The sequence below is a fragment of the Globicephala melas genome, chromosome 8 (assembly GCF_963455315.2).
Source record: "Globicephala melas chromosome 8, mGloMel1.2, whole genome shotgun sequence".
Lineage (NCBI taxonomy): Eukaryota > Metazoa > Chordata > Mammalia > Artiodactyla > Delphinidae > Globicephala > Globicephala melas.
This window is the reverse complement of record NC_083321.1, coordinates 7,283,835-7,304,864: the sequence shown is the minus strand read 5'-3', so window position 1 is coordinate 7,304,864 and position 21,030 is coordinate 7,283,835. Positions and strand designations below refer to the sequence as shown.

The 21,030-nt window shown below is 52.1% G+C and overlaps 2 protein-coding genes across 4 annotated transcripts; both read left to right on the top strand.

Moving 5' to 3' along the window:
- The first annotated feature begins 1,550 nt into the window (after positions 1-1,550).
- Positions 1,551-8,042, top strand: ARL2 (ARF like GTPase 2). The gene is made up of 5 exons (XM_030833682.3): positions 1,551-1,708; positions 4,847-4,957; positions 5,053-5,215; positions 6,687-6,767; positions 7,599-8,042. The coding sequence occupies exons 1-5, from the start codon at positions 1,644-1,646 to the stop codon at positions 7,731-7,733; spliced, it is 555 nt and encodes a 184-aa protein (XP_030689542.1). The 5' UTR covers positions 1,551-1,643; the 3' UTR covers positions 7,734-8,042.
- Positions 8,043-12,056: 4,014 nt separating this feature from the next.
- Positions 12,057-20,445, top strand: SNX15 (sorting nexin 15). Of its 3 annotated transcripts, none has more exons than XM_030833677.3 (8): positions 12,061-12,388; positions 14,611-14,646; positions 14,865-14,985; positions 16,285-16,400; positions 16,503-16,671; positions 16,985-17,128; positions 19,348-19,605; positions 19,877-20,445. In XM_030833677.3, the coding sequence occupies exons 1-8, from the start codon at positions 12,290-12,292 to the stop codon at positions 19,981-19,983; spliced, it is 1,050 nt and encodes a 349-aa protein (XP_030689537.1). In that variant the 5' UTR covers positions 12,061-12,289; the 3' UTR covers positions 19,984-20,445. The 3 variants fall into 3 exon arrangements, with proteins under 3 accessions (XP_030689540.1, XP_030689537.1, XP_060158931.1); XM_060302948.1 differs by lacking the exon at positions 12,061-12,388 and adding an exon at positions 12,399-12,730; XM_030833680.3 differs by lacking the exon at positions 19,348-19,605 and having other exon boundaries at positions 12,057-12,388.
- Positions 20,446-21,030: the final 585 nt, after the last annotated feature.

Genomic DNA, 21,030 nt, shown 5'->3' with positions numbered 1-21,030 from the left:
CACGCAGGTACTTCACCTTTCTCAAAGGCTTCATGGAACCCACCACACAGGGGTACCCCGGCTTAGGTAACTGATCCCTGGTGAAGGCACTTAGATTTTTTCCAATTTCTTGCTGTTCCAAACCATGCCAAAGTGAACTTCCTTGTCATAAAGGTCCACGTGCTGGTGCTAGAAATTCTGTAGTATAGACTCATGGAGGCAGGATGGCAACACATTGTGATCTTAGTTGTGTCTCAAAGGCTTTGAAGAGGAGTTCCGCTCACTTTCTTCCCTTGTGTGCGCTTGGTGGAGAGCAAATGGTGCTGATGGAAGGGGCCCAGCCAGGCACCCGCTTCTGTCCAGCCCTCATCTGTCTACAACCTTCTTCTGCAAGATGGGGAGCTCCAGCTCACTCCAGACCTCTCCCTCTCTAGACAAACACCATGGAGGGACCCAGAAAAACAGTGCCCTTTCCTGTTGACCAGACCCGAGTTTAAATTGTTGCCCAAGCTCCTTAAACTCTGGGGACTCCACTATCACATCTACAAAAAGGAAATAAACCTCTCAGGGTTGCGGGGAGGATAAAGTAGAAAACGTGAATGCTTTACAAAATGACACAGAAGTTAGCCATTATCTTCATCTGATGCCTCACTGTTCTTTCCCAAGCATTAGAAAGAGCCCACTCTGCTGCCTACTCACATTTACCCTGTGGTGGCCTAGGGGAAGGGCTCAAGAAAAGACAATAAGGCTCACCCTTCTGTGTTTACAATCTGTCTAGTCCTCGGCCTCGGCTTCCTCACTTTTTCTGGACTTGAGCGCTAAGGTTAAGAACCAAACGCTTGCAGTCATTCATTCAACCACAAATATTTACTGAGCACCTACTGTATGTCAGTCACTATGTCAATCACGCTAAGCACCATGTGAGCTTCAATTTTCTTATCGGCAAAATGAAAATTATGCTTCTCAATAACGAAACAATGAGCATCTTGGGCGGGACAATTCTTTGTGCAAGTCTTTCCCCTGACCTCTAAACGACAGGGACTCTACCTTGTAATCGGTACAATTCAATGACGCCTCCACACATTTCCAAAGGGGCCCTAAAGGCCATTTTCACCCTGGGTGGAGAATCCCCGGGCTACCCTCTACGATTTCAGGAGCCAGGAAAAGTAGGGAAGCCCTGTAACTGGTAGATTTGGGATGATGTCGAGTCCCAAGATGAGCAGGATATGGACCATGCTTCCGGGGAACTGAGCCTCACAGTGGCCGCAGGGTGACGTCAACATCCTTGGGGCTCTTGGTTCTGGCTCCTAAGTCAGAACTCCTACTCCCTATATGCAGCCAAGATACAACCCAGGAATTTCAGGTTTCCGTTCCCAGCCGAGCCTGGGATCCTGGAAAGGAAAGAATGGCGATGCTCTAGTCACCCAAGCCCTCGGGATGCTAAGGGTTAACGCAGGTGGCCGCGCAGAATCCGCCAGCGCCGCTAGAGGGACCTTCCGTCGCAGCAAAGCCAGGCAGCTTCACAGTCACGTGGGAACGAGGGCGGGACTAAGCGCGGAGCCCACCAATAGGCTGTGCTGTCTGTGGGCGTGATAGCCAATAGGAGCAGGGAAAGGGGTCCCGGGATTACGAAGAAACGGCGGCCGGTAAGGGGCTACTGGGACATGGGGCTTCTGACCATTCTGAAGAAGATGAAGCAGAAAGAGCGGGAGCTGCGACTGCTCATGCTGTATCCTCCCCGATGCCGGAGCCGCGAGGGTAGCAGGGGGCCCCCGCCGGGTGGGCGGTGCCAGGCGCCCCCTACCGGCTGTGGGATGTGCTGCCGGCCGGCCCATACCAACTGCCCTTTGTGCGTCACGCTCGTGGGCCCTACCAAAGCTTTTGGCGGGTGGCCGGGAGGAGGCCGTACCACCGGCTCGGGGCGCGGGGGGGTCGAGAGGCTTCGTTCCTAAGGCCAAAGGTGTGGGCGTAAAGGCGCAGCGGCCGGACCAGATGTCCCAGTGTAGGGGGAGGTGGGGCCCGGAGGTGACTCGAACGTTACCACCCGTCGGTCTGGCCCGAGCGTGGGGCCGCTGTCCTCTCGGGCCCTGGGCGCCTCCTCTCCCTGTCGGAAGGTGCCCGGCCTCGGCCCCGCCCTCAAGGTCGGAATCCCGGGGGCGTGTGGGCCCCGCCCTTCACTCCTGGGAGAAGTGGGTGTGCAGTCCGCGGGTTGTTCAGCCCGTGGGTCCAACCGTGCGTCTCCTTACTGCTTCACGGCCAGTCGGTGTCCCAGCGGCTGACGGCTTGCAGGCCCGAGGGCCCCGCTGACCTTCTGAGTCCCATTAGCAGTCATCTGCACTCGTTCGCCCTCCTCTGTGCCAGGCCCGGGGGCACCCCTAGAAGAGAGAAGACACTTCTGTGCGCAGATAACTTAAAAATAAAATTTACATCATGTCTGTTTTGAAGAACTCTGAGAAAGGCACAGAGAATTCACTCATGCAGTAAACATTTATTGAGCGCCTACTGTGTGCTAGGCACTGTCCTGGGGGCTGGGGTAAAACAGCAAAACAAAAAAACCCGAACTTCACGGACATTCTAAGTAATGCTGAGGGGAGAAAGACCTTAACAAAATGAGTAAAATGCATAGCATGAACGGAGAATAATGCAGCTTAAATAAGGTGGTCAAAGAAGGCCACACTGAGAAAATAACAGTTGAATAAAGACAGGGAGGTGAGGGATGAACCATGTAGATACCTGGGGAAAATTATTTAAACAAAGGGAGCAGCAAGGGTAAGGGTCTCCAAGGAGGAGCTCAGCTGGTGTGTTCAAAGGACTGTCAAGGAGGTCAGATGGAAGAGCCACCTCACGTGGGACCTTTTGGTTCTGGACTTTTCCTTGTTTTTCTTCTTTTAATTTATTTAATTTTCATTTTATATTGGAGTATAGTTGATTTACAATATTGTGTTTGTTGCAGGTGTACAGCAGAGTGACTCAGTTGTACGTTTACATATGTCCATTCTTTTTCAGATTCTTTTCCCATAAAGCTTATTACAGAATACTGAGTAGTGTTCCCTGTGCCATACAGTCGGGGACTTTTCCTTAAATGAGAAGTGCAGAGAGGAGGTGAGATCTGGGACTAGTTAGGCCACTGCAGTAACACAGGTGAGATACTATGGGAGCTTGGATCACGATGGAAGCAGTGAGGTGATGGAAGTTGAGGGACGTCTTGATAGTAGGCCAGTAGGAATTGCTGCTGGATTGGACATGAGTGTGAGAAGGAGTGTAAAGTCAAGTGTGACTCCTAGGTTTCTGGCCTGAGCAATTAGAAGAATGAGGAGCCACTTGTTGAGAGGTAGAAGGGGGCGGGGAACACATTCCGGGGGGAGGATGAGAGCTCAGCTTGCGCCATGTGAGATGCCTCTGAGACATCCTAGAAACGTCATCTAGGCAGCTGGATATAGGGACCAACGTCCAGGGGAGCAGCTGGGTGGGACGTGTGAATTTGGGAGTCATCAGCATAAAGATGGTATTTGAAGCCGTGATCCTGGATGAGATCACTGAGGGAGGGAGTGTGGACAGGGAAGAGAACCTAGGCTGCTCAGATCTAGAGGTCAGGGAGATGAGGAGGAATGACCAGGTAGGCCAGGGGAGACCCAGGCAAGGGCGTGGCCCGGAGTGGGGGGCGGGGCTGGGCTCTGTGAGCGCTGCTCATTGAGCCGGGGGAAGAAGGCTGAGGACTGCCCAGCCAGCTGAGAACAACATGGCGTCTCTAAGGACTGACGTTGGCCAGAGCAGTTTCGGGGAAGCAGTGGGAGCAAAAGGCTAACGGTTTCCAGAAAGAGAAGGAGGATAGAAATTGGAGAGGGTGAGTATGGACAACAGTTCTGAGATTTGCTATAAAGGGAAGGAAATAAAGGAAAAAGTCAGGGGGAGAGGGATCAAGAGAGGTGTTGGGGCTTCCCTGGTGGCGCAGTGGTTGAGAGTCCGCCTGCCGATGCAGGGGACACGGGTTCGTACCCCGGTCCGGGAAGATCCCACATGCTGCGCAAAAAACAAAAAAAAACAGAGAGGGTGTTGTTTGCTTCTTGTCAGCTGACAGAAGCATCCAGTGGAGAAGGAAGCATGGATGCTGGAGCTGCGGCGGGTGAGGGGGGACGATCAGCCGCCAATTATCAGGGACTACGGCTGGGTCTCCGGAGAGGTCCTCCCGCCCCCTCCCAGCTGCAGGCCCCCTTAAGTGTTCGAAGGAAAGAGGAGGGTGGTTCTCTCCTGCTGCTGAACTTACCCATTTGTGCGCATGCTCAGCAGCAAAGGGTTTGGAATATTCGAAAAACAGAAAAGGCAAGGGTGGCTGCCCCCACATACTTTGTTTTGTTATTCCCTCTGCCTAGAACGCTCTTCCCCCAGTCCTTCAAAAAGCTGGCTTCTTGCAGTTTGGGCCTCAGCTCGAGACGGTCAGAGAGGCCTTCCCTGGTGCTGAGCTAAAGGAGGCTCCTCGATGGCCCTCTCCGAAAGCCTCTTCACTGCGCTGACACTCACCGGGCTCTGACAGCGCCTTCCTTCTCACTTGTGTGCCCCGTGCCACTGTCCCGCCCTAGAGTGTAAGCTGCACAAGGTGGGGACTGTGGCTCCAGGCCGCCCGCAGCACCAGAGGTGTTCTGGCTCAGAGCAGGCCGCCAGTATATGTCGTGGGATGAATTAAGGAGCCTCTGGTCAGAAGATGATAAGGTGTTTCTTGACACTTTCACATGTATCGTGTGGGTCTGGCATGTATTCAACTTATTTTGATATGTGGTGGGAAATGATTTGTCCCCCAAGAGAGGGGCACTGTGACGATGTCCCCAGGCTGCAGAGCATGGGGACTTCTCCTTAACCTGGTACACCCCAGTGGCCTGGACAATGCTGGCAAAACAACCATCCTCAAGAAGTTCAATGGGGAAGACATCGACACCATCTCCCCGACGCTGGGCTTCAACATCAAGACCCTGGAGCACCGAGGGTGAGCGGGGTCCCCGAGGGGGGGCCCGCCCAGAGCAGGGCAGGGAGGGCAGGCGAGGGGCCAGGCTGACCTCCAGCCACCCCCTCCCTGTCCAGATTCAAGCTGAACATCTGGGATGTGGGCGGCCAGAAGTCCCTGCGGTCCTACTGGCGGAACTACTTTGAGAGCACCGACGGCCTCATCTGGGTGGTGGACAGCGCCGACCGCCAGCGCATGCAGGACTGCCAGCGGGAGCTCCAGAACCTGTTGGTGGAGGAGGTGGGCAGGAGGCCTGGCTGAGCAGGGGAAGCGGGGCTTTCCCCCGTGTCCGGGCCCCAATACTTTGTGCGCATATGTGGATGTGTGCACGCCTTCCTCAGCAGATTCCCTGAGGGGGCCGTGAACCCAGAGGGACACCTCAGGTGGGGTCTGTTCCTTCACTGAGCCCTCACCACGTGTCCAGCACCCTTGTGGAGGCAGAGACAACCTGTACACCTGGTCTAGGGAGGCCCACGGTGCCTTGAGCAGGACACTCTGTGGATGGAGACATTAGTTTACATCCCTGCGATGTCACTGCTTCACCACCCTGAGCTTCAGTTTCTGCACCTTGAATTGGGCTTCAGGGAGGATGACTTGAGGCCAGTGTGTGAAGCTTTGGGAAGCAGTGGAACCTGGCTCAGCAGTCGGACTCTTCGCTGTGTGACCTCAGGCAAGGCACTTAACTTCTCTGAATCTCCACTGCCTCATCTCTCAGATGGGCATTATAATTATGGCGATCTTAAAATTTATTGTCTGGGCCAAAATGCTCTTCTTTAAATAAAATTTTAGATCTACAGAAAAGTTACAATGATAGTAAAAAGATACCCCATATACCTTTCACCTCGCTTCTGTTAATGTGAACATCTTACAGAACTGCCATACAAATGGCAAAACTAAGAACTTAACATTGGTAAGTTACTATTAACTGAACTCCAGGTTTTATTTGGATTTCACCAGTTTTTCCACTAATGTCCTTTCTCTGTTCCAGGGTTTGAGCCAGGTTACTACACTTCATTTAGTTGAAAACCAGGACACTTTTGAGAGTAAAAGAGAGCTGTTAATAATTATGGAGGGACAACTGGCATAAACAAGGGTGTCGAGCAGGTCCAGTGAGACCCTGGCTGTTGAGTGCTCAGCCCTGGGCTGGCATGTCATGGCCCTTTTTAAGGGCCAGATCCACCATCCACATGGAGGAACTCCCAGTCACAAACACATATATGGAAATAACTGGAATCACAGGCAGAGAGTGAGGCCTGTCAGGGTAGTGGGACAGTTAGAGGGTTACATGAACTTGGAAGAGGGAAAGGTCATTTCCAACAGACCCCATAGCCTCTGGGACAGTCGCATTCCTTGTGCATGTCAGGTCATCAGATCGGAGCAGTCTAGAACTGGGGAGCATCTTACCCATCACCCCCTCCCCATTTATGGAAGAGGAATGTGAGGCATGGAGGAGAGAAGTGCCCACTGGGCTGGTGATTGGGCTGGAACCAGGGTCTCAGCCCAGCCCAGGGCTCCCTCCACCCCATAAATGGCTGGGCACGAAGGCCGTCTCCACACTACCCACCCCGCTTGTGCCTTCGCAACTACCACGGGACGTTGCCCTGAGCTTCCAGGTTGATCTCTGCCCCCAGGTGCTCTGGGTGATTCGTGCAGGGGCCAGGCTGCCCTCTGAGCCTCCGCCCCCTTGACCCCCTCTGTTTCTCTTCCCCAGCGCCTGGCTGGAGCGACCCTCCTCATCTTTGCCAACAAGCAGGACCTGCCCGGAGCACTGTCCTCTAATGATATCCGTGAGGTGAGTCCAGGCCTTGACGCAGGCTCACGGAGGAAAAGGGGCATGCATTTCTTTGTTAATTTATTTAAAAAACATGTATTAGCCCCTCCTGTGTGGCTGGACCTATTTGGGATACTGGAGATTCAGTGATTAATAGGATATAGTTGTGCCCCACAGCCTGGGGGAAGGCAGACCTGCAAATAGATTATTCCACAGGATAACAGTAGCCAACAAGCAGTGGGTGCTTTCTATGTGCCAGGCCCTTTGCATAGGTTAACTCATTCAATTCTCAAAGCAACCTCATGAGGTAGGAACTCTTATAATCATTCTACAGAGGGTGAAGCAGGCTTAGAGAGGTTAGGTAACTCACCCAAGGTCACACAGCCAGTAAGCAGAGAAGCCAGGATTTAAACACAGGCCTGTGTAACCCCAGGTTGCATCTTAACTCCTATTCTAGGGCTTGAACACCAGAATGAGAAAGAGTGGGGTTAGAATCTAGGTTCTGCCACTTACTAGCTGTGTGACCTTACACAGGTTGCTTAACCTCTCTGAGGTTTCCTCCTCAGTAAAATGGCCAACACATCCCTGGCTTATGGGGCTGTTGTAGGGCCCATAGCACAATGTCGGAAGCCCTTGTTGCCATCTTATTACTAAGGGGTAGTACTGGCGTGGCGGTGTACAGAGAGCCTGGGTGCCCTGGGGCCCTGACATCTTCACCAGGGGTCAAGGGAGGCTTCCCAAAGCAGGCCCTTGAGGGAGGCATGCATTTCCCCTGGGCCAGCAGAGGGCAGGGGCTGAGGGTGGGCAGGGCCTGTGGTTACTGGGGCCCACCATCACCTTCTACCCTCCCAGGCCCTGGAGCTGGACTCCATCCGTAGCCACCACTGGTGCATCCAGGGCTGCAGCGCTGTCACTGGGGAAAACCTGCTGCCCGGCATCGACTGGCTCCTGGATGACATCTCCAGCCGCATCTTCATGGCTGACTGAGGCGCTCCCAGCAGGCCCTCACCAGGCACCATCCGTGGGGGGATGGGAGTAAGCCAGGCCAGCTAACACCCCCTGCCCACCCTGTAACCTGCTGCTACTGCTGCTGACTGCTGCGCTGTGGCCAGCCGGTTCCCATGGCAGGAGGGCTGCCGCCCTGGCTGTCACCCTGGCTCCTGACCCGGCCTGCTTGCAGCTGCTGTACCAAGAGGAGAGGGCTGGGGCTGGGAGGGCCTGCCTCTGCTGCTACCGAGGCTGTGAGCCTTGCCATTCGCTCAGCTGTGAGAATAAATTGTTCCTCGCTCCCATTCCTGGCTGAGTCATTTGTTGATTCAACAGCTCTAGAGACTGCCTAGAACCCACAGTCCAGTGGGGGACAGAAAGGGACAGATGATTTCAGTCAGAGGGTTAACTGTCGCTGTGTCAAAGGGATGGCAAAGAATTATAGAAGCACAGGACAGCGCTGTGTAATTGCATTTGGAAGAGTCCAGGTGGACTTGCCAGAGGTGGTGACATGAAAGCTGAGAGTTGGGACTTCCCTGGGTGGCGCAGTGGTTAAGACTCCACGCTCCCAATGCAGGGGGCCTGGGTTCTATCCCTGGTCCAGGAACTAGATCCCACGTGCATGCTGCAACTAAGGAGCCTGTGAGCCGCAACTAAGGAGACTGCCTGCTGCAACTAAGGAGCCCCCCGGTTGCAACTAAGACATGACGCAACCAAATTAATTAATTAATTATTTTAAAAAGCTGAGAGTGAAGGATGAGTAGAAGTTTTCTGGTGAGAGGATGGGAGGAAAGTTTACTAGAGCAACTGCTACCATCAGGGGGTATGAATTAGAAAAAGGAATGCACCGCCACATCAGGGCTCACAGCTTATTGACTGGAACGTGGGCTGAATTTCAGCTCCCAACTTCCCACTGCAGCCAGGAACCCATGTGCAGTAGACAACCTGCACAGCCCTGTGAGGCAGCATTGGTTCAAGTAGAGATAATTACAGGAAGAAAAAAAGAAAGCAGAGCAAGGGCTCTTGGGAAGCACAGAGGGGTAAGGTCTCCGGTAAAGGATGTGGACATCAAGCCAGGTTAGCTCACCAAGAGCGGAGCTGGGAAGGGGCCTTCCCTGAAGGCTAAAGGGCACTCTCTGAAGCTGGGAAAGAATGGGAACTGGTGCGGGGCGGGGATGCCAGGGCCTCCATCCAGGTGGCAAGATAGACGGATGTTTTCACAGGGCCCTCTGCTATGGTCCTACCAGCGGGGCCTTACTCTGTAGGGTTCGGTTTGAAGCAGTCTCACTTGCCGTCACATTGAAGAACAGCCCCAAGCAGGACAGACTCTTAGTGTCCCCATCTGTATAAGAACTGAGCCTCCAGAAGTTTACGGGACTTACTCAAAGCCACCCAGCTAGGAAGCAGGGGGGCTGGGATTTGGACCCAGCATGCTTAGCCACTACACCCTACTAACCTGTTTTCTTTTTCTTTTTTTTTTTGAATTCGGGTATAGTTGCTTTTCAATGTTGTGTTAGTTTCTGCTGTACAGCAAAGTGAGTCAGCTATATGTATACACATATCCCCTCTTTTTTGGATTTCCTTCCCATTTAGGTCACAGAGCATTGAGGAGAGTTCCCTGTGCTATACAGCAGGTTCTCAGTAGTTAATCTATTTTATACATATTAGTGTATATATGTCAGTCGCAATCTTCCAATTCATCCCCACCCTTTTCCCCCTTGTGTCCATACGTTTGTTCTCTACGTCTGGGTCTCCATTTCTGCCTTGCAAACTGTTCATCTGTACCATTTCTCTAGATTCCACATATATGCGTTAATATATGATACTTGTTTTTCTCTTTCTGACTTACTTCACTCTGTATGACAGTCTCGAGGTCCATCCATGTCTCTACAAATGACTCAATTTCATTCCTTTTTATGGCTGAGTAATAGTCCATTGTATTCTGGCTTTGTTTCTCTGCTTGAAATTCAAGTGCCAGATAGAGGGAACCTAATGTGTTTATGAGGGAAGGTCAGTTTTCCCAAGGGAAAGGCGAGGAAGAGATACTGACTTACTCGTAGACTGCCACTGGGATCCCTCGTGGAAGAAGGGAAATGGATGTTGGGTGGACAACCTTAGAACATAAACTGTCCTTCAGTGTAGAAATTTAGAACCTCTTGCCTTGTCCTCTGTGCAAGACTGGCACTGTGGTCCCCAAGGTTCCATCCCTGCGGTGAGTGGACACCCAGTCTCCAGAGCCAAACCCTGGCTCTGCCACTCACTGATTGACGCTGAGCAAGTTGCTTAACCTGTCGGTGCCTCAGTTTCCCCATTTGGGTTAAAGATAGTGTCACCTACCTCCTAGGGTTGGGAGGAGGACCAAATGGGTGGGTTCCTTGTGTGTCATAAGCACTGTATGTCAGCTATAATTATCATTATTTGAACCAGTAGGATCCAATCAATGTGAACTCAGCCATCCACTGATCTGGGTTGACTCACTCATCTGGGCAAGGGAAGGGAGGGAATGATGGGCAAGAAGGGAACTTGGAGCCACAGCCCTGCTGAGAGAACTCTGAAGACCAGGAGCGGATGTCTAAAGGGGTCTCCAGAGGAGCCCTGGTGTGGGCTGTGGGAGGGGACACCACTCCATCCCAAACACCTCCTGCATGTACTCCCCTCTTTGCATGCTCCCAGGAGTCTGATTTGAGAGTTTGCTTTGTGTTTCTTTCTGCAGTTACAGCGCCCACTCATCTGAGGTCCAGTAACAAGAGTAGCCATGAGCGCTTCACCCATGGTACTGCATTCAAGCTTCGAAACCTGGTGGTGGTGGTGTTACCAAAAGCTCGGCCTCTCTGTACACCAGTGCCGAACCAAATCCCGGAGACAGAGTTTTGGGTGAAGTAGAAAAGGATAGCTTTATTGCTTTGCCAGGCAAAGGGGAACACATCGGTCTTCTGTCTCGAAAAACTATGTGCCCCGACCCCAGAGGATTTGATGGAGGGTTTTAAAACAGTGGTTCAAAGGTGGGGTCTTTGGGCTTCCCTGGTGGCGCCATGGTTAAGAATCCGCCTGCCAATGCAGGGGGCATGGGTTCGAGCCCTGGCCCGGGCAGATCCCACATGCCGCAGAGCAACTAAGCCCGTGTGCCACAACTACTGAAGCCTGTGCCCCATGCTCTGCAGTAAGAGAAGCCACTGCAATGAGAAGCCCGCGCACAGCAACAAAGACCCAATGCAGCCAAAAATAAAAAATAAAATAAATTTAACAGCAACAAAAAAGAAAAGGTGGGGTCTCTGACAAGATAAGGGCGTAAGCAGGCTAATCTCAGGTGGTCATCTCAATCTGGGTGAGCTTCTCTGGTCCCTTTAATCTCGCCTCAGGTGGTTTCTTGGCTGCTCCTCCCTTGATGAGCAACTGTTCAAATCCGCCCTTTGGAACTCAGGAAAGGTCATGGAGGCTGGAGTCTTGCCTAAAAGAAATGGTGGACAAAAGGAGGCCTCTGTGCCCAGGCCCCACTCGGTTTCAGCAGTATCAGTCAGGGTCCTGGATGGTTTGCCCAGACACAGATTACTGTCTTTAGCAGAAAAAGCCTCTCTCGGAAGGATACTGGGAACTCATGGCATCTCGATGGAGGTCGGACATCCAGGCTTAGAAAACAGAGTGCTCCAAAGGCTGGGCAGCCAAACCCACAGCCAGCACTGTACTCAAGGAACAACTTAGTCCCCTTGCCAGGCACTGTGCCCTCTGTCCCTCACTCAAGATTCAAGGCTTCAGGAGGGAATCCCCCACCCCCACTTGGGACCTGGAGCAAGGAAAGGGGCGGGCATCTTCGGATTCTGGACTAAGAGGCTGGAGGGCTGCACATACTAGCGAACTACCTCTAAAGATCTGGTGCTATGGTGCTAACAGAAAGAGGCAGGGGTGAACGCTGGACAGACCAACAAAGGAAAAAGAAATATCCACTGCAGTAGATTCTATTATAAACATCCCCATTCTAGAGATGACAAACTGAGGCTCGAATAGTTAAGGGAATCTTTTGCAGCTAGTAAGACATGTGACTTCAGAACCCATAACGCCATTGTGCTTCTCTGGAGTTCTTTTTGCTCCCCCCACCTTTCCAGAAAACGTGAATTTAGTGAATCCTCGGGAAGGAGACAGGGAAATGACTTGGCGATGTCTGGCACATACTGAGCACAATAAAAGTTGGGTGGATGGATGAAAGAAGGGAATTGGGGAGCAAAGGAGAGGTCATTTGGAGATATGTGATGAGGGTTTACGATCGCATGGGGTGGGCTTATCTCTAAGCAGACCTGAGTTGATCCAACCTCCCCAATCCTTATTCTCAAATCACTTAGTTCCTGCTTTACCAACAACCGAGGACTTTTTAGACGCTCCCTTGGCCAAGCGCCCTGGCCGAGAATTGCACTGTCACTTGCGACCAGCTCCCTGGGCCCGAGGACGAAGGGCGCAGGCCCGGGAGAGGCTGTGGCTGGCGGAGACTGACCTGGAGGGGCAGGGGCGGGGGCGGCGTGGAGGAGGCGGAGGCCGGCGGTCAGCTCTGCTCCAGCTCGATTGCCATGTCCCGCCAGGCGAAGGACGACTTCCTGCGGCACTACACAGTCTCGGACCCCCGGACCCACCCAAAGGGCTACACAGAGTACAAAGTGACGGCTCAGGTGAAGTGGGGCCCAGCGGGGACTTTGCCCTTTTAACAAGGGGGGGCCGTGTTTTACGTTAAGGCAAGACGCTGCTGTAAGCTCCCATGTTAGACGACAGATATGGATTTCCCCTTTAAGGGGAGGAGCCGGTAGGGCCTTAGTTTACTTCTTTAGCCATCAAGGGGCGGGGCCATAGGAGGGCGGTGCCTTTTTAAAAGGGCGTGACAGCCGTTCCCAGACTGAGGTGTGGGTGACCACGCGCAACGCGTGACATCTATCCGTCAGGCTGTGAATTTCTTTTAAGTTAACATGAAAACTCTGGCTCAACTCAAATACTGGTTAGTTCTCCAATCTCTTGGAGTAAGTTTTATCTATTGGTTTGTTTGATATTTATATAAAAGCCCTTTAAGGAGTTGAATTACTTTTAATTTTTAAAAAAAAAATGCTTTGTGTATGACTAAAAATTCATACAGGTCAAAAGAAATTAAGGAGTAAGCCTCTTCACACAGCAGGAAGTCAATAGATAAAGACTGAAGTTGATGTATGAAGCAGTAACAACGTTATAAGCATATATAAAGACGGAGGAAATCATGAAAAGAATTAAAAACAAACAGTATAACAATATCTGTAGAATGATATACAAGAACTGCCTAGGGAAGATTTTTCACTGTAAAATTTTTGTACTTTTACAATTTTGAAGTAGGCAAATATTAAACTGGTGCATTAATGACTATTAAAGTGGAGCAAAAATGTAGAGACTTCCAAAGTGATTTAGAAATTTATTTATTTTTATTTTTGGCTGCGTTGGGTCTTTGTTGCTGTGCGCGGGCTTTCTCCAGTTGTGGTGAGCGGGGGTTACTCTTCGTTGCTGTGCGCGGGCTTCTCATTGTGGTGGCTTCTCTTGTTGCAGAGCACGGGCTCTAGGTGCACAGGCTTCAGTAGTTGTGGCGCACGGACTTAGTTGCTCCGTGGCATGTGGGATCTATCCGGGCCAGGGATCGAACCCGTGGCCCCTGCATTGGCAGGCGGATTCTTAACCACTGTGCCACCAGGGAAGTCCTCCTCAATGTTTTTTAAATATAGTTTCTTTTATCCAAAATATTTTAGGCAAGTCTGTTGTGAAAAGCAAAGTCCAGGGTTTCATTGCTAGCAGTCCCTCCACAGGTCATGTCCCCTCTCTGAGCCTCTACTTCCTCATCTTTTAAATGGGCATGTGAATCGTGTCTGCCTCCCTGGGGTCTAGGATAATGAACAGATGTTTTGAAAACTGTCAAAGTTACTTCAAACTGTAGGATTTTTTTTTTATTATTATGAACGTAACATAATGAAAATGGAGTCTTTTTTTCCACCTAAGACACCAGTCTGCTCTTTCTGGGTCACAACCCCAGTGAGGGTTTCTTCTGTGTCTGGGAGTGTTCACACACACAGGCTTCCTCCTTTAAGGGAGAAGTGGCTCCTGGGACAGAACCTCATTCTTTAGAGAACTTGGGGTTCTTTGTTTTCCGAAGGAGATGCAGGAACTTGGCCCATTGAAGGACCTGAGATAAAAGTTGGGCTGAGAATGGAGTCCTCTAGATGGGCCTTTAGGGACCTGGGGCCCTTTACTGGAGTGCTTGCACTTGCACCTAGACAAACAGAAAAAACAAAGAAACTATAAGGGGCTAAAAATAACTGTATGCCTGCAAAGCCTAGGCAGTTATGAACAATAAGATACAAAAAGACCACAAACCAGTTGCCACTTCTGAGGTGCCTGGAGCAGAAGCAGGGTACTGCGCATGATCCCCGCACACAGCACCAACAAGGGGGTGGGCAGACCACCTAAGCCGCCCCTCCAGCCCAACCCACAGATCTGCCCCTGCCCTCACCCCATTTAAGGAAACAGTCAACCCTCCTCGGAGACAGCGGATAAGGGCACATGTTACTTGTTTTCCATCCCAAACCAGTAAAGCCTTAGGTCCCAATGAAGCCGTGCCTGAATTTCTCAGCTGGCCTCATCAATTTCTGTTGATTAAAGAGTCCAAGGACCGGTAACAATTTGACAGATGAAGAAACTAAAGTGCATGGTAGAAAAACTGCTAAAAGTTACACTCAAAGCCTTAAAGCCAGGACACCTTGATACCACTGGCCAAAGCGCTCTAACCCCTTTGAAGGTGGCTAGGAGGTGGCCCCGATTTTACAGGGTGATGGGGTGTCTGCGATGTCAATCTCTGGTCTCACTGGTTCTTAACTTTCTTCCTCAGTTCATCTCAAAGAGGGACCCGGAGGATGTCAAAGAGGTGAGCCTCCTGGGAGGAAGGGACCATTTCGTAATTCCAGATCTGGAAACAGTAAAGGGACGGGGGTAACTCTGCCAGGAGACCAGCCCCCTTCCTCGCTGGCCCTGGGAGGAGAGGGTGCTGTGCCCTAATGCACACACAGTGTGGGGCCAGGCTGGGGGTGGGGAAGGCCACTTCCTACTGTTGTTCAGCCCTGTCGAGTCACGTGTCCCTCTTAGGTGGTGGTCTGGAAGCGGTACAGTGACTTTCGAAAGCTGCATGGAGACCTGGCCTATACCCACCGCAACCTCTTCCGCCGCCTGGAGGAGTTCCCTGCCTTCCCCCGCGCCCAGGTGTTTGGTGAGTCTTGATCCCAGCTTTCAGGCCAGAGATGGAGAGGGCATTGAGCAAAGGGGACCCCTGCTGGTGAGGGCTGGATAGAGGGACCCTGAAACTCCTGGCAAAGACGTGTTTCAGACAGCTGGAAGGGCCCTTAGAGATGGCCTCATTTGACAGATGGGGAAATTGCTCTGCCCTTATTGTGTGTTGAGCCCTTTAACATTCCTGTTCTCATTAGCCCCATTTTCAAGATGAGGAAACTGAGGCTCAGGGAGATGAAGGGGCTTGACCTGTAAGTGGCAGAACCTGAACTCCAAGCCACAAGCCAGTGTTTCCTCTAGACCTGTGCAGCCACGGACCACCTGTGGTTGAGGAGCCCCAGAGATGTGGCTAATCTGAACTGAGATGTGCTGTCTGATCGAATACACACTGAGAAAAGAATGTAAACTATCTCAGTAATTTACATATTGATTACATGTTCAAATCAGAATATTTTGGATATACTGGGTTAAATAGAGTGTATAATTAAAATTAACCTGTTTCTTTTTACTTTTGTAAAATGTGGCTTCTCGGGAATTCCCTGGTGGTCCAGTGGGTAGGACTTGGCACTTACACTGCTGTGGTCCTGGGTTTGAGCCCTGCTCGGGGAACTAAGATCCCACAAGCTGGTGCAGCACGGCCAAAAAAAAGAAAAAAGGTGGCTTCTAGAAAATCGTAAATTATACGTGAGGCTCATATTCCTTGTTACGTGTATCTCTAGACTCAGAGGAGATGTTCTTTTGTAGCAAGGTGAAAGCTTGTTCCTGGTAGATTATGCCAGGTAATGCGAAGTACAGCAGGTTCCCCACCCTGACAGCATGATAACTAGCCCAGAGTTAAATAACCCTGCATGATACCTAGACCAGAACAGTGAAACTGTAAAAATGGGGCTACTTGCTGTGTGACCTTGGGTGAGTCAGCTCCCCTAAGTCTTACTTTCCTCCCTAATACATCAAAACCACCTGTAATTATCTGTTTCCTGTTGGTTGCCTGCTTCCCCCTGTCTAGGATGTGATACGCATGAGGGCAGAGACCTTGCTTTTCTCTCATTCACCTTCTGAACCTAGCACATAGTAGGTGTTCAACAAACATCTGGTAAATGGATGAATAGGGAGGTTGGTCCCTCCTTGCAAGACCCTCACCCCAGGCAGAGCCAAGGAAGATTCCTAGGAGAATGGGGAGGGGGGCAGTGGGCTCCTCAGAACCAGGAAAAGTGGCCTGGGGGCCAGAAGCCCTTGTGGGTCACTGTTCTCTCCCTGCCCCTTGTCCTGGCGGGTGCAGGCCGGTTTGAAGCCTCGGTGATCGAGGAGCGGCGAAAGGGGGCCGAGGACTTGCTTCGCTTTACTGTGCACATCCCCGCACTCAACAACAGCCCCCAACTCAAGGAGTTCTTCCGGGTATGTGTACCTGCTCTCCCCCTGTCCTCCGCACCTGGGAAGCTTACCTGCCCACCAGGGTGCACCCTGTGACTCCCCGTGGCTGGTCTTTCTCTCCTGAAGGGTGGGGAGGTGACACGGCCCTCCGAGATGTCCAGAGACGTGCATATCCTGCCACCCCCTCTGATCCCCACACCGCCCCCTGACGAACCCCGGGTGCAGCCTCATGAGCCCTGGTTGCCCCAGCCGCTCCCTGCAGAGAGGAGGGGCCTCGAGGAGTTGGAGGTGCCAGGTACATGGGGTGGGAGAAGGAGCCAGGGCTGGAGGGCCCAGAGCATGTGTATATGGGGGGTGGGGACCACTCCCTCCTCAGTGAAAAGCCTGGGGTGTTTCGCAGCTCCTCTACCACCATCCTGCTGAGGAACTCTGCACAGGTCATTTTCCTTCTCTGGGCTTTAGCTTCTTAATCTGTAAAATGGGCACAAACCCTAAGAACGGGCTTATGTATGCCTGTGGTTGCTGAAAGGATACAGTGAGAGGGTAATTACATTTTGAAAGCTGGGAAATAATAAAAGCAGGCATGTCCCCAATGATCTATTCCTCAGTGGACCCCCTGCCATCCAGCCCTGCCCAGGAGGCCCTGGATCTCCTCTTTAACTGTGGGAGCACCGAGGAGGCGTCCAGTTCCCCCGGCCGAGGCCCCCTCACCGAGGCTGAGCTTGCCCTCTTTGACCCCTTCTCCAAGGAAGGTAACAAGTTGGGACAAGTGAGGGGTGGGGCGAGGGCGGTAGCTGGGCAGGAGGTCCTTAGGGGCAGGGAGGCAGAGGCGGGCACAGCCAGTGGCTGGCCTCGCCTTGCCCGTGTAAATCTGAGAAAGGAGGCCCCTGTGGGTGAAAGGCAGCCTTGGTGAGAATTAGAAGCAGTGACCTTCCCCCGTGCTGGCGAGCTGGACGGTCCCGTACAGTGAGCAACCACGGAGGAAGTGAGCCACTTCCCACCATGGCATCTTCTCCCTGAGAAAGCTGTGGAACCAGCAGGATGTCACTGTGCCCCGGGAGGATTTCAGTTCCTTTGCTGGAAGCCCGAGGTGGGGTTTCCTGGCTAGCTTGGGGTCTGGCTGTAGATCTTCTGCCAAGAGGCCCTGTTGGTCAAGGGAGGGGAGGTCTGGGTTCAGAGGACAGCAGAGGAGGCCCCTGGAGCAGCCACTGACATGTGACGGCACCAGAGATGGAAGGCCCCCCATGGAGGCCCTGGTCCTGAGCTCCTTGTCAGATCAGGGACTTGACCATCCCAGGCTCTGAGACACGGGGTCTTTCCGTTTTAAAATTCTCCAAGTTTATGCTGTTACTGCAACTGGGGTATTGAAGTGGCTGACTGCACTTCCGGATCATCACGCAGCAGTTTCATTCTGGATTCCGCAGCAGTCTTTTTAAGCCCATTTTTTGGCTTCCCTTGGTGACCTCTTGGGTAGGCCCTTAGCTTTCTGAGGTCCGATCCAAATCAGGACCTCAGTCTCCCATCCACTTTTCTCCCATCCACGTCCCCGCCAGCTCAGGCCTGACTGCCCTTGGCCATGGTGACAAGGGTGTGAGGACTGTCCTTTTACTCTTCTTGTTCTTCTTATCCCCCTGCCCCGCTCCCAGGGCTGGGGAAGGGAAAGAAGGGACTGGAGGGGAAAGGCAAGAGTGGTGTCACCATGGCTGATGAACCGGCCACAGGTGGGCGGGCATCCAGATACTCTGCCTTGCCCCAGCCAAACCCCCTGGGGTACCCAGTGCCCAGATGCTTGGGCAGGAGCCTGTCAAGACTCCTCAAAGGCAGCTCCCATAAGACATTCCCTTGGCCCACGGACAAACTCCTAAACCCTTGCCCACACCAGGCCTGGAAGTGCACTTCACTCAGATGCTGCCTTCTACCCTTGCCCCTCTTTGTGGGCACCTCCAGCCAGCCTTTCACCGTCGGAATTCTCCAGGCGAGGAGCCGGCGCTCGTCTCTCTCTTTTCAGCACATACACCAGGGTCTTGAACTCAAGTACTAGGGCATCCCAAGAACTCTTCCGTCTTCTGCTCCATTAGCAACACAGGGAGGGCTGTAGTCCAACTGGGAAGTGAGATGTCACCTCCCCTTCCTGTAAGAGGCCCCTGGTCTCCACATGGGGTCCCTTGGATAGGGTTGGAGAGAGGCCCACCCTTCCCTCTCCAGGCCGGTGGTGTGCAGCGGTGGTTCCCAGTCCTGCACCTTCCCTTCAAAGGCCCTTTCATCAAAGATTCACCAAATCTCTAGCCTTCTTTTGTGTAAGCTATGGAGGGCATCTTTAACCATCTCTTTGCCAGTCCTAGAGGATATGAGAGCCCTTCTGTCTGGAATGTGCGAATACCTACCACCCCCTGTCTTCACATTTGGGGGCCTCAACTGAAATTGTAAAACCTTAAAAAAGCCTTGAGATTTTCTGGATCCATTATCCTAAGATTACAAGGCTTGGAGCATTTCTGCCCTTGACCTGGCATAGTTGGTCTAGCATCCTTCAGTTAAACTTTATGGAGGAAATTCTTGGATTTATAGGTCAAGCGTAGTCAGGACGGAAGTAGAACCAGTGACCCAGAGCTTGCAAACTAATGTTAATGTGTACCTAAAGAAAGAATTAGGCTACACTGTACATCTGAAACTTATATAATATTGTAAATCAATTATACCTCAAAAGAAAGAAAGAAAGGAGGAAAGAAAGAAAGAAAAAGAAAGAAGGAAAGGGAAACAATGAATTAGGGAAGTAAGGGTGTTTTTACCAAAGTACATGAACTCCACCAATCAAATAGATCATGGCTAGTGTGCTATGTACAAGTGGCTTTTGGATTGCTCAGGCACTGAAGAACCCAGGACAGGCTGGTGGGCAAGAGAGGTCTGGGGATGGACAGCAGGCCCTGGGAATAGGAGGTCCAGTCTGGCTTGAGTCCTCCATATCTGATTGCAGAAGGTGTAGGCCCCAGTCCTACCCACATGGGTGAGCTGGCAGCATTGGAGGCAGAATCTGAAAGACTGGACCAGGAACCCTGGGAGCCAGGAGGGCAGGCGGAGGAAGAGGACGAGGAAGGAGGGCCCGCCCCTGCCTATCTGAGCGAAGCCACAGAGCTCATCACCCAGGCCCTACGGGATGAGAAGGCAGGCGCCTACCCTGCAGCTTTGCAGGGTTACCGGGATGGTGTGCACATCCTGCTTCAGGGAGTTTCTGGTGAGCGGGACTGGAGGGCGGAGGGTCAGGCTTGGGGTACTGGCTGGTGCAGTGAAGAGAGAGGAAAGTAAAAAACAAGTCAAGGATCAGAATTGCTCCTCACTGGCCAATTGTATAACCTTGGGTGGCCTCAGTTTTATTTGTAAAATGGGGAGAATATACCTCCCTCCCAGGGAGCAGGGAAAGACACATGGTGATGCTCTGAACTGTAAGGGGCTAGACCAGGGGTTCTGAACCCAGGTATCTCTGCTGAGCCATTCTGTCTTCACAGGTGACCCATCACCTGCCCGCCGGGAGGGTGTGAAGAAGAAGGCGGCTGAGTACCTGAAGCGGGCAGAGGAAATCTTGCACCTGCATCTGTCCCAGCTCCCACCCTGAGACGGGAGAGGACCCTTTCCCAGGACTCTAGCTCCAGCACTGCCAGCCACCCTCTTCTCCTCTCCCTGGTGCCTGGCCTGATCTTCTGGTCTTGTAACTCCAGAGGCCATTTCTGTGTGTAACTGGACCAAGAATGAGACAAATAATGAATTCTCAGCTCCCTGACCACACCTGCCACCTTGGAATCAGGGACTCACAAGTCTGATCCTGCCTATCTCTATCTTGATATGTGAGCAGCAGCTCTGGTCCCTAGGCTCTTTGTTTATCCATCTAGAACCGGGGTCTGCAGACTATGTCCCGCACCCAAATATGGCCCACTGCCTTTTTTTGTAAGGCCCACAAGCCAGAAGAGTTTTTACTTTTTTTTAATAGTTGAAAAAATTCAAAAGAATAATATTCTGTGGCAGGTGAAAATTACATGAAATGTAAGTATCTAAAAAATAAAAGTTTATTGGAACACAACCAGGCTTGTTTGTTTATGTGTTGTCTATGGTTGCTTTTTCACTACACCAGCAGAGTTGAATAGTTGCAGAGTTGACTGGTTACGACCTGTAAATCCCAGAACATTTACTGTTCTGGCCCTTTGCAGAAAAAGTTTGCTGACGCCTGATCTAGAAAATAGGGAGAAGAGTCTCCAGGGAAACATTAGAGAATGACAGCAAGGCCCCTTGAGCCAGGTTATTGGGTGAAGAGGAACCAAAGCGGGTGCACGCACTTCGGGCCCGTGGTTCAAAGCCAAACCGTGATGATTCAGAGGGCTGGAGCCTGGGAAGGCGTGGCCCCACTCCTGCCCCGCCTCTCCTACAAAGCGATTGGTTCCGGAAGGGACTACAAACCGGAGCATCATGGGAGTGGCCCAGACCGCCGAGGTGCATGATGGGCGGGCTTTAGCTGGGCCTGAGCGTGAGGAACAGTGTTGACCCTGAACTACAACGCAGAGCATCTCGGGAGGCCTGCTCGAAGATCTGTGGGAAGCCACAGGACTCGGTGAGAAAACGGCGGAGCCAAACGAACGGCGGGGATGCTTAGACCAGGGCGGGGAGGCGG